This window comes from Centruroides vittatus, unplaced genomic scaffold, assembly GCF_030686945.1.
Source record: "Centruroides vittatus isolate TY-2023 unplaced genomic scaffold, ASM3068694v2 contig_484, whole genome shotgun sequence".
Classification (NCBI taxonomy): Eukaryota; Metazoa; Arthropoda; class Arachnida; order Scorpiones; family Buthidae; genus Centruroides; species Centruroides vittatus.
Genome location: NW_027122274.1, coordinates 1136987 through 1149558, shown reverse-complemented (window position 1 = coordinate 1149558; position 12572 = coordinate 1136987). Strand labels below are relative to the sequence as shown.

Below are 12572 nucleotides of genomic sequence, written 5' to 3'. Positions count from 1 at the left end.
GCATACCATAAAGTACCGTTTATTTATAAACAACGAACATTATTCATGAATAAAATGTGATTTTAGATTTTTGTTTAAATTTTATTCTTAAAGCCTCTGGGGAGTCAACAACCACATCATTTCCCATAAGTATGCCAAAGACTGTAATGTAAAATAAAAGTTTAGCGTTCTTCTTTTTTGTTAGTGTATAACGTACTATAATACTTCATGCACGTATACTCTCGGTAATCCCTGTACATCCCTGTGCCAACAATTGTCTGGATTAGCGAGAGTGTACTTTACTGTATTTTTAACCACAAACTAAATTCGAAAACTTTTTTTCGTCCGTGTTTGTTTTCTTGAACCGAAATGGAACACTGATATTTTTGTTTTTCAGTCAAATAAAAAAAGTTTAAAACAAATTCTACTATATTTGATTTGTGTTTTTATCGTTGTCTACTTTGGACTTTGTTTATTAATAGGACTTTTTACACTGGTGTAGTTTACGTATAGCAAATAGAGGAGAACTTAGAAAAATCAAAACAAAATATCTTTATTTTCCACCTGACTACGTCCTCCTGTATTTGCTATACAGAAACTACACCAGTGTAATAAGTCCTATTAATAAATAAAGTTCAAAGTGGACAACGATAAAAACATATATCGTAAAAGTAAGGACGTAGAGGCAAAAAGAATTAATTTTTAATATATTTATTATTATCTATTAATAGCTTTCGATTTTTATTGATTTTGCTGTTTGTGATAAAGTAAATAATTGTCAAAATATCTTTAGTACACAGTGTTATAAATATTTGATGTGTGTGAATCCATTGTTTTTAAAGCTGTATTTACATTGATTCCGAAAATTTTTCATTGTCATTATCATCCCGACAAGTGCCTGTTACGATCTGTGCCCTCGGAGATCTGCCCCGCCTGCCTCTATCCTTTCATCCATGGAGTTTATAACTAAAATTTCCTTCAGCATATAGCTACTTTGGAAGAAAACCGACACAACTCAAAATAACTAGTTTTGAGAAAATCCCATTCAAAGATTTAACTGAATATCACTTATTCAACACTCACATAACTGCTTCCTAGTGGCCAAATACGCAAGTTACTTTTATGACACTTTTACACATCAAAATTTACTACAGTTTCATTTTGATTATGACAATCAAAAAATCGCAGTTGTGCCGGTGTTCTTCCAAAGTAGCGATTATTATCTTCCTGTATTCATCCTACGTAAGTATTGAATCCATCGATTTTTCACTGTGTATAATTAATTAACATATACACTATATAAAATATTTCGAATAGTAATTTTAAACTGTGGCCCATTAGTTGTAATGAAATCCTAAATTAATTAGTTCAGGTTACATTTCAGTACAATGTGTTGAGTATTAAATTTAGAAATTATTTTAAAATTATTAGGAAATTAAAAATTATTAATCTGTTATATTAGTTAATAAATTAAGCGTTTAAAAAATACGTTCCTACAAGTGGCCAAGTAGATAACACCACTGAACACTGGTCGTGGGCAGCGCCGGATCAAATAGGTGCGAGGCCCGATTGAATTTTTTTTGCAGGGCCCCTCAAACTTTAAATAACAAAATTAATTAACTGTTAATTTACATATTGAAATATGTTGTTTTATTTTTAATAATAATATACCTATTTATTTATTTTTGTAACATGTACTATTTTTAAATATATAAATTTTGACGTGATGCGGGGCTCCTTCAAGCGCGGGGCCCGATTGGCACCAATCGCTCCAATCGCCTAAAATCCGGCCCTGGTCGTGGGTATGCCTAGTGGTGATATTCGAAATATTTAACAAAGGGTTCGCTAGCAGAAAAATTTTCCCTAACAATCACCGACAAACAAAATGGAAGCTTTGGCTAGAAATAAATACAATACCTTTTCTTGCGATATATCTAATAATCAGTGGCTTATTTGGAACGTAAGGGGCCCTGGGCGAAGACCAGGTAACAATAGTATATTAGTGCTGTCGACCTTTTTTTTTAGGCAGAGAAATTTTTACCTCGAATGGCACTGCTGATAATAGACAGATGTCATCGTCTCTCGAAATACAATATCCTTTTTATTTCGCTGTCCATAGCCCGACACGTGTTCCACAGCCATCTTGTATTATCTCGCGCGCGTGAGATTGTGGGATCTCTCTTATCACTGGATCTAGTTTCAAGAACTCTCTTGAATCGATCGCGATTAAACCTCGTTTCAGTCGAGATTCAAACGGTCGAGAGATATCGCACCAAGGCATAGTCCCCGACCTTGCTCACAATCTAGATTGAAATGCTCGGTGCGAACGGGGTATAAGGCTCTAGTTTAGTAGTGTTAGACACGTATATTTTAATATATTTTTTAAAAGAAACAAAACCACTGAGAAATGTTACGTGTGTTTAACAAGGTTCGGGAAACTGAAAATTTTACCAACGGGTTCGGCCGAACCTGTGCGAACCCGCTGAATATCACCACTGGGTATGCCCATAACCAATGAGTTCGTCGGGTTTTCTTCACGTATATAATATCTAAATAAGAGTCAGTTTCCTGTAGAATTCCTCCGGAGTGAAATCCTCTTGGAAAATCACGTGTTGCGCTGCAGTATCTCATCAATCTAATTCAGTTTAATAGAACGATGTTTGTGTTTTTAGGCTGCAATTTAAATTATAGACCTATAAATTCCCACTGTCGTCCGTCCGTCCGTCTGTCCTTCCTTAATCTCGAAAACGGTGTGTTAGATACATGAACGTCAAGATCAGATATAGAAAGCTTAGGAGTAGGAGGCCCCTATTAACTGCATATGAACTTCCGATACAGATCGGAAACCACGTTATTCAATTCAAAAGTTTCCCCTGAAAGATGTTAGATGACCGGCACGACTCCGTTACTAACGGCAAATTATATTGTACAAGGACAAGACACTATAGTACTAATATGAGATGAAGAGCATATATTTTAAATTAAAAATTGCAGCCCGGCATTGTGACGATGTCACAATAGATAACGCTCGTTTGTGCTAGAATCCAATTAAATTCTGTTAATGTGTGGTTCAGAATTTTGAAAACTGATTTCGTTAATTATAAATAATAAACATCTCTAAGCCCGATAAGCCCGATGAGTATATAATGAATTACCAACGATCGCCTTAAATATCGGGCTATAATGAATTCAATTTTTCAAAATTCTGAACCATACGTTAATAAGATAATTCAATTGGATTCTAACAAAATCATCTGATTATATCTACTTCCATTTTCGAGAATTTTTGATAAAGATTTTTTCCATAGAAATAGCATTAAATTTTAACGTCATCTGCTGGAGATCGTGTGCATAACCAAAGACGTTACGATCAATCTTAAACTTAAATTTGTTGGCTGACATATTAGAGAGATTGAGGCGCCTCAACCTCTCTATTATGATAGCTCTTACATGAATGATATTGCCGCAATTTTGAACGCTTTCGTGCACATTGTGCTCTCTCTATTAAAGCAGCGATTTCGTTTGCAGATAAAATATTTATCTATTAAATTTACATTAGATATATTGCTGTTTATACATTTTTGTGTATAGTTTGAATAGAAAATGGAGTAACTATCTCGATTGATAAATTTCTTTTTAAACATTTTAAATTGATTATCGAGGATAATTTGTACAGTTTTGCACTTTTATATTAAAATTATAATGATTTTAAAATGCTGAATCTAGACAGGATAAAAGTGAATTTTAATGAAATTAAAAATGTTGTCTTGAGAAATCGGATACAAAATAATAATAAAAGAAATCATTGTTTCACTATATCAATCTTATATAATTATTATTTACATTTAGTTATAGCGTCAAGCCACTGAATAATGGCAACTGACCAGAACGTAAAAAGATAGCCGTATTTGGAGGTATTTTGCATTCATATCAAAAAGAAATGTCACCGAAAAATGGTTAGGTGAATTACATGATACAAAATTTCAATACGAAGTTTTGAATTAATTGAAAAGTATTTACAATAATAATTTTTCCGTAAAACAAAAAAATTATATCGAATAATTAAATTAAATGGTTTTAGGATTTTTTCTCTTAGGTAGTAATTATATTCTGATTAAGCTTTTCGGTTTTCTTACTTTTCGTAATGTTTCGTTCTGAATTCAATAAATAATTATAATTTAATACATGTTACACATAATTGTTTAATTATGTTTAATTTATTGTCCAGCTTTAATTACTTTTAATTAAAGTTAAAATTCTTAGTATTGAAAGTAAAATTCTTCCTCGTCGTCTCGATGATTTTGAAAGGCATTTGTTTATTTAATCAAAAAGTTCTATTTATAACACGCTTCCTGTCTTTAATGAATTATAAATGTACTAGGAATTTGGTTTATAATTTAAATATTAATTATCCAATATAAACTTAAGTAAAGTTATAAATAAACAATATTAATTAATAATTAATTATCTAGTTAAATTAATGTAAAGAAAATAAATTATGCAACTTTAAATTCATTTAACTGATGTTAACTGTACAACAACTTGTATTTTATATTCTTTTTAAATTTTAAAAATTCTTAAAATCATGTTTTGATTAAATTTTTAAAGACACTTTTATATATTTAAATTTTAATTTAGCATAGAATATTAAATTTAAAGCATATGTGAAGAGATATAATTTACAGTTTTATAAGCAATCTTGAAAAAATTAAATAAATATATTCGCAATGCATAAAATGTGAGGAAAAAGATTTAAAAATTTTAAATTTGCTACTCTTATTAATTAACAAAACAATTCAGAAAAATAATAGATAAATATTAAAATCAACCATAATACAGTAGCCCACAATTTAACGGGTTAATTGGGGATGGGATGTTCGCTATTGCCGAAAGTCCGTTAAATGGAATGTTTTAAAAACACAAATAATGAACCCACAACGTATAGGATATATTGAAATGTTATAATTTACTGTATCTCGACCAGGGCCGTCGAGCGCTTGTTTGGCTCCCAGGGTAGAGCGGGGGCCTTTTGTCTTTTTTTTTCATGAACAAATAAAATACGTAGAATGTTTCTTTATCAATAAAAATCAGTCTTAATGATTTTGTTTTGTTAGTAAAAATAACGTTAATTTATAGGGGTTGGAATAGGAACCACTACTATTAAGTTCTCATTCGCATTGGTTTCGGAGTGAACAAAACCATTGAACACTTTTATCATAGGTTCGTATCGCCTCATCAACGGGCTAGCCACGTGGAGTTTTTCGGGTTTTCACATGTCTAAAACCTGAATAAGTGCCAGTTTCCCCATATAAAGTCTTCCCGGATGGCAGCAGATCGTCCATGTGTTGCATTGCCTTATTCCATCAATCCAATCAAGTTCTCCCTTTTTCGGCCGAGGAAAATCCTCAGCTCACCTCTCGACAGCTCTGACATTGAAGTAATTTATGCTCATTGACTGGTTGACCCATCTTTGGCGTTCTCTGTTCTCGAATAAAAAAAAAACGCTATAAATTTTTTCTTTACAACACAAATATTTTGTTAAATCGAGTGTCTACTGTATTTATTTAAAAAAAATAATGATATGTATTTTTTTATATGTAAAGATGATAATTCTTTCCGATAATTCGGTAAATAGAATTTATATAAAATAAAGTCCGAATCAAATCCGAATTTATTATGTTTTAAAAATACATTTTTTAAGATTAAATGTCAAAGAGATCGTTTTAAAGCAGTCATAAACTGGCTGTATAAAAATAGGTCACGTGAAGTTAGTAGGATGCCAATGCGCATGCTCGAGTTAGGAAAATGTCTCTGGCTTCGCGTTGTCGTCTGTTAAGTAGACAATATTCGTAGTTTGATATTAGCGATTATTTCATACATTATGGGATGTAAGTTGTTGGAATTTGCTCGTGAATGTTGGATTAAAGCTGAGACCAATGGAGCACTCGCTCCTTGTATTCTCTTCGGTGTTATACATACCGTAAGTAATAAGGCAGAATTTATATATTTAATTGTCATAAAATTAAATCTCGTGTCTTCAAGATATTTATTGAATAATTTCCTGTTCGGTAATACCAAATGTTTATTGTTATACATTTTCTTTCATAAAGAAATAAATAATTAATACATTGGTAAATCATTTTTCCATTATAATGAATTTTAGTCGTGAATAGAATATTATATATGTTACCGTTAAAGTATTTAATGCAGTTATTTCATATAATACCTAGTTATTCCATGGAATAACTGATCGTGTCCGTTAAAGTGTGTAATATGTTATTAATTTGAGACTTTAACTAGTTATTCTATGAAATAACTAGGTATTCTATAAATTAACTAATGAGAGACAGTTAAAGTGTAAAATAAACAATTTATCTAAAATGAAATTAAACTAATGATAGACAATTAAAATGAAAAAGAAGCAATTTATCTAATTATGCAGCGTATAAATGGTATTTATGGAAACGTACCATAAAATCATTTGTTACAACAAGGATTACTAAAATGACACTTGGAATTACAAAGAACATTATTTTTAAAACAAAAACATTTTTTGTTGACACACTGGGTTTTACACGAACATTTTTTAAATCTCTGACCAGTACCTAAACTTTGAGCTGTAGCAACCGACTGGGGCGATATTGCTACATCCGGTACTTCTTCGATTTTAATTAATTTTTGTTCGCAGACACTGAACTGGGATCGGGAATATAATTGTTTTATGCGGCCGTTTCTTGTACCCAATTGGAAAATCCTTCTTCAGTTATTTTTATGATGATAGCTAAAATAGATTTGGCATCACCTTTTCCTCTGTCAACTTCATGCACCGGACTTTACCATCCGTATCCCAGTGGATTGATACGGACGGATATGGATACGTATCCGTCCGTATCATTCTGAAGCCTTTGTGGGGTAAACCCCACAAAGGCTTCAGAATGAGATTTATTCGACATTAATTTCATCTTTTTCGCTTGAATTTCTAAACATTTTTTAGACTTTTCTCTTTCTCTTTGAACATTAAGTTCATTATAACACAAATTGCAGATTTTCTGCTCAACTTCATCTTCTGAAACATAATCTTCCGAACATGATATATGGACAGGCTCCATACATTTGAAGCAAACTATATCTTCACTGCATTCTTTTAAACAGACAACACATACTTTCGTAATGGGATTATTTAATACTGTTTGTTCAACTACTTTTTCATTATCAGGTTGAGAAGAAACATTCATTGCAGTCAAAGTATTTTGTAATTTATCTTCGTCGACCAACGAATTAAGTGCTTCCTTCGGAATGGCAGTTGTTGACAGTCCAACTCTAGCTGTGCAACCAAACATAGCCTCGTAGGGGGGAGACCTTTTAATGCCAGAATGGAACGCTCTGTTCTTCATAAACTGGATAAATTTTAACCCGTTACTCCACGAAGTTGACTGGTTGTCTTGCATCCAAGTCGTCAACATATTTTCTATGTCCTGATTGGCTCTCTCTACACTGCCTTGGCTTTGGCTATGTCTTGGTTTGCCATGCACGATCTTAAGCTCTGGCCAAGTTACTTTTAAGTCATCAATAAGTTTGTTACAAAATTCTCTTCCATTGTCCGACTGCAATATACATGGGGCTCCAAACAACAGGAATATATCAAGCAACTGTCCTGCAACTTCTTCTGCTCTCTTTGTTTGAAGAGGTCTTAAAACCACGAACTTTGTAAGGTGATCTTGATAAACTAAAATGAATTTATAGTTTCCATCAGGTTGTGATTGAAAATCTATGAGGTCAACCTGACATCTTGAATTCATATGTGAAAAAATCATGGGCTTAACAACAACACCTTTTCTGCCCGCTTTGCGTTTTTGTTGACAAGATTCACAAAAATTCAAAAAAATCTTAATATCATTTTGCGTAATATTTTTGTAACGACGATTAAGTTTTTTTATCATTCGGTCTCTACCACCGTGCCCAATAGATAAATGAGTTTCGTACAAAATGTCAAACAAAGAATCACTTGAGCAATAAAACATTACATCTGGTGTTGCATTTGTTACTGGGACTATTAATTTTTCTACTCCTTGAACTTCAAGGACATCGTAATGTTGAAGTAACCAATAATCACGTGGCACTTTCTTATCTGATGTTTTAGATTTCTTTACATCAGCTATCAAACTTAATAATTTTTCACGGGTGAGCAAAGCACTGTTCTCTTTCACATCACGCTTATTTAGTAAAGATTCAAACTTTTCTTTCATTGCAGCTTTTTTTACGTTATCACTTAAAGAATTCATTGTTCAAGGCAATTTAAGGTCTTAAAAATAATTGCACTTTAACGTAAGCAAACTAAATTAACGTAATAACAAATGACTAAATTATAAAACTTAAAAAAATAAATGTATCTCAATACCTGACACGTGGAAACAGTATTTGACGAACGGCAGCCGGCACTGTACGTGCAAGCAATCGATTAACCGGAATGATCTGGCACCAACACGCTAAACAAGTTCTCTTCCTATGGCCTGGAATAGTTCATAAATGCAGTAGGGGTGGAAGGTAAATGTATTTGTCGTGCGAGATATATGATAGATTATTTTACACTTTAACAGGCTGCAGATCGTTATTCTATGAAATAACTAGTTAAACCATGAAATACAAGAGAGTTTTACACTTTAACGGACACGATCAGTTATTCCATGGAATAACTAGGTATTCTATGAAATAACGGATTTCATACTTTAATGGTAACATATACTTCAATATGAATGAATAAATTAGTCACGTCATTAAATTCTGAATATTTAACACATGTTTGTATTTATTATTGTAGAATGCAGACTATATTCATAGTTTCCATATATTTTTCTAGTTTAGTTTTTTGTTTTAATGTATTATAATGTAATCCTACAATTAAAAATTTATAAATTGTTGTTATGAACAACATTAAAAAATCATTAAGCACTAATGCATTTTTTATACTAATATATTTTTTGGCTAAATTCTTAAATTTTAATTTGATATAATTTAAGTAAAACTAGAGCAATTTTTTAAAAAATTGCTCTAGTTTTATTTGTTTTTAACAGTAAAAATATGCAGAACCTAAAATGTCTTTTTATTTTTTTTTTATGTCCAATCACCAGGAACAAGAGTCTTCCATTGCAGAGATGATCTTTTATTAGAAGCTACACCTCCTCAAAAATGTGCAAAATAGCTTAGAAAGTTCACTAGAGCTATTAATTAAAAATACAGATTTAATTAAAATTGCTGACAATATTTACACAGTTTCTTTTGTTTTTTTTTTACTGTGTAAATATTGTCATTAATTTTAATTGAATCATCACATTTAAAATGCTTTCATGAGACATTATGATATACAAATTCCACACACTATAAAATATGTATATATCTTTTAGTTTTATGTCTGAGACTTTGGCTTTTTAATCAAATTGCTAGGTTTTTAGTTAATAAATGTAAGAGCAAATGCTGATTAAAGTTTGTTTCTGGACAGTCTTTTCTAATCACTTTGTCATTAATACTGTATCACAGACAATCATAAATGTGTGAAAAAAAAAAGACTTCAATCATACTTAATATTTCTCTGTTCACAACATTTTATACTGATTTTTAGATATTCTCTGAATGAGTATATGCCTAAAATTTCTTTTCCACTCTACCTATAATGTTTTAGTTTTCGTTACCTGAAATTCTATAATCCTTTTAGATTGAACATAAACAATTTATTAAAGAAGTAAAAGTTTATAATTAAGAATTAATTATATATTTTTTGAGAAGTTTTCTATTATTCTTAAATGTTCTAATTGAATATTAAGTAAAACAATTTTAACTACTCTGTCTAAACCAACAAGAAAAACTTTAAGTTATAGTATATTGATAGAGAAAAATAAGTTCTTCCTCATTTTGGCTAGCTGAAAATAGCTTTTAAGTGAAGTTTAAAAGGACTAAAGTAGCACTTAGGTTGTTTAAAAAATGAAGAGCAACTGATTTTTTTTAATATAGTAAAAACTGTATTTTAGCTTATTAGTTTATACAGACTAATTGTAACTCCTTTATATGTTATAAAGGAGCTTTATATGCTATAATGGTGAGCTCCTCATCAAAAATGTTTAATATATTGATAATTTTGAATTCTTTAATAATTTGTTATGATGATTACGCAGTTAAAACATAGAACTTCATGTGTGAACATCTAAACATTTTTGAAATTTAAAGCTTGATTTCTTGATGAAAAGACATAAGTTACATATTTGTTATATATATATATATATAAATCATTTATTAAACATTTTAATTAACTGATTATTTCTCACAATGAAGTGTAATATAAATGATACAATGCTTTCTTTACGTTAATTATATTACACTTCATTGTGAGAAATAATCAAATAAGAAGATTGACATGGTTTTATATAAAGAAGATTTAGTTAACTATTAAATCAGTACTTTGAATTATTACAAACAGTAGCAGTTTGTTAATCTGGTCCCTATGGGATCAGAGTAATTCCAGAGTATTGAAAATGCCAAATTACTAGATGTTTTTGTACTTTTACAAAATTTGATTTTTTATATATGATCTGAACATTACCAATATTGCTGTACATTTTGTACCAGGGTACAGCCAACATTGATGGCTAGTAGTGCCAGAAGATTAGTTTAGGAATGGGGTGTTAGTTAGAAGTCAGATAAGATTGTCAACTCTACTACTTGATTTTACTGAAGGAATGACATCTAGAGAGCAACTTGAAAACAACTCTTGACAACTGAAGAATGACTCCTAAATTACTAGCATCGCTGCTAGGTAATCTCTTTATAGATATTGCTGTGCAGATGTAGTGAAGACAGAGTTTTTGTTGAAACCTACAAACATCAAATGATGTTTTCAAGTCTTACTTTGAAAGAATTTTTCACCAACTTTTTTGAGTTATGGTATAAACATGTATTGTGCAAAGGAAAGCATCTGCCTTGATACAAACAAGGTGCTGTAACAAAATGAATTATATTTCTCGACCTTATTGCTCTTGATCCCTTCATCGCCTGACATGTAGTAATAGGCATGACTGTATCCACCCTTTTTGCCTCTGTTCAACCTGGAATTTTAGCACTCCATGTGTCTAAGCAAATTATTATTAGCAAAATACTAGCATGCTGGATTATTAGTAGACTTTTCATATTATTGGATGCTGATTAAGAAACTTCTTATGGAGGAACTTGTTCAATACAATGTCTTTCACAAGTGAATTTATGTATGTTCTTATAATTAATTAATTTCCTGAAGAATTTCTAATTGAAATTAGAATTACAAATTCTCATGTTGTTTTGAAACTTGCTGAGTTCTTGAATATTTTTCCTTTTAAGTTTGTATAATAATAAATTTGACATAATTTATGCATTTATTTTAATTACAATAAGAAAAGTCTGAGTGAGATGAAAGATTTTTAAAAATTATGCTTAAAATAATTTCCAATAATATAAATTATTCAAAAAAATTAATGCATATAAATTCAATTGTTGAAAATTTAATCAGCTGTCAAACATTTATAAAAATAATATATAGCTATAATGTTTTAAAAATCGAATTATTAATTTTTATAAATTTAATGTTTCAGTTGGCAGGAATTGCAGTCCTTGCAGTATCAATATGGTTATATGTTGACAGCTCACTTTATATTCAGAATACTGCAGACAGTTACACATATTTTACTGCCATCTACATATTAATGGGAGCAGGAGCTGTTATGACTATAGTTGGATTTTTGGGTTGTTGTGGTGCTCTTCAAGAAAGTCCATGTATGTTGGGAACAGTGAGTATTTATTTTTTTTTTTTAACACAAGAGAATTATACAATAAGTATAATATAAATCTTTGAATTACATATAAAAAGTATCAGTTTTAATTAGATTTTTTTCAATTAATTTATATTTTTTTTATTCAAGAAAACAATTGATCTTACTCTTTGTTTATAGCATTTATTTAATATGTATTATTTTAAGATTTGTGATTATAATTATTTTTCAAATTATATGGTGTTTATTTTTTTTATAAAATTTCTGTAGGTTATAATTTTTCTATTGCATAGATTAATAAGAATAAAAATTTTGATATATTTTTGACAATTTTAATGTATATATTTAAAAAAATTATATACCCCATATACAGTAATAAACCAAACTCAAGAATTCCACTTCAAAATTCTGGTTTAGCTCCTCTATTCACCATATAAGTAGACTTAAAAGTTCATATAGTAATTTGCCTTTAGATTAGAACTGAAGCATATATATAGTATGTGGTAGCCTAAGGAAAAATCATATAAGGTCAGTAACTCTTATACTTATTTATGTATTGAGCTATGTCCAGGTCTCAAAGTATAAGTTTAAAGGTGTGTGGCTACTATCTGCCAGAGTTATAACTTTATATAATCTTGATGTTTCTTGTTTTTTGTTGAAAAACTCTCTTAATTAATGTCAGAATTTGTTTATAGTGCACGTTAACAGTCAGACCATAGCCACCTTCTTTACGAAGAAGAATTAGTCTTTCTACAGATCATTTTGGATGATATTGTTTATGCTTAGTAATTTTTGTTCTTGTTT

The 12572-nt window shown here is 30.2% G+C and overlaps 1 protein-coding gene across 2 annotated transcripts in view; it reads left to right on the top strand.

Annotated features, from left to right (window-relative positions):
• Positions 1–12572, top strand: part of LOC136977998 (CD9 antigen-like) — a 47198-nt gene that overhangs the window by 20055 nt on the left and 14571 nt on the right. Inside the window, exons 1-2 of one of the 2 annotated variants that reach the window (XM_067273628.1) lie at positions 5769–5959; positions 11592–11786. In XM_067273628.1, coding sequence (XP_067129729.1) covers positions 5861–5959; positions 11592–11786 — 294 coding nt within the window. In that variant the 5' untranslated portion in view covers positions 5769–5860. Of the gene's footprint in view, positions 1–5768; positions 5960–11591; positions 11787–12572 lie in introns of those variants that run through there. The other variant, XM_067273629.1, reaches the window with a different exon arrangement.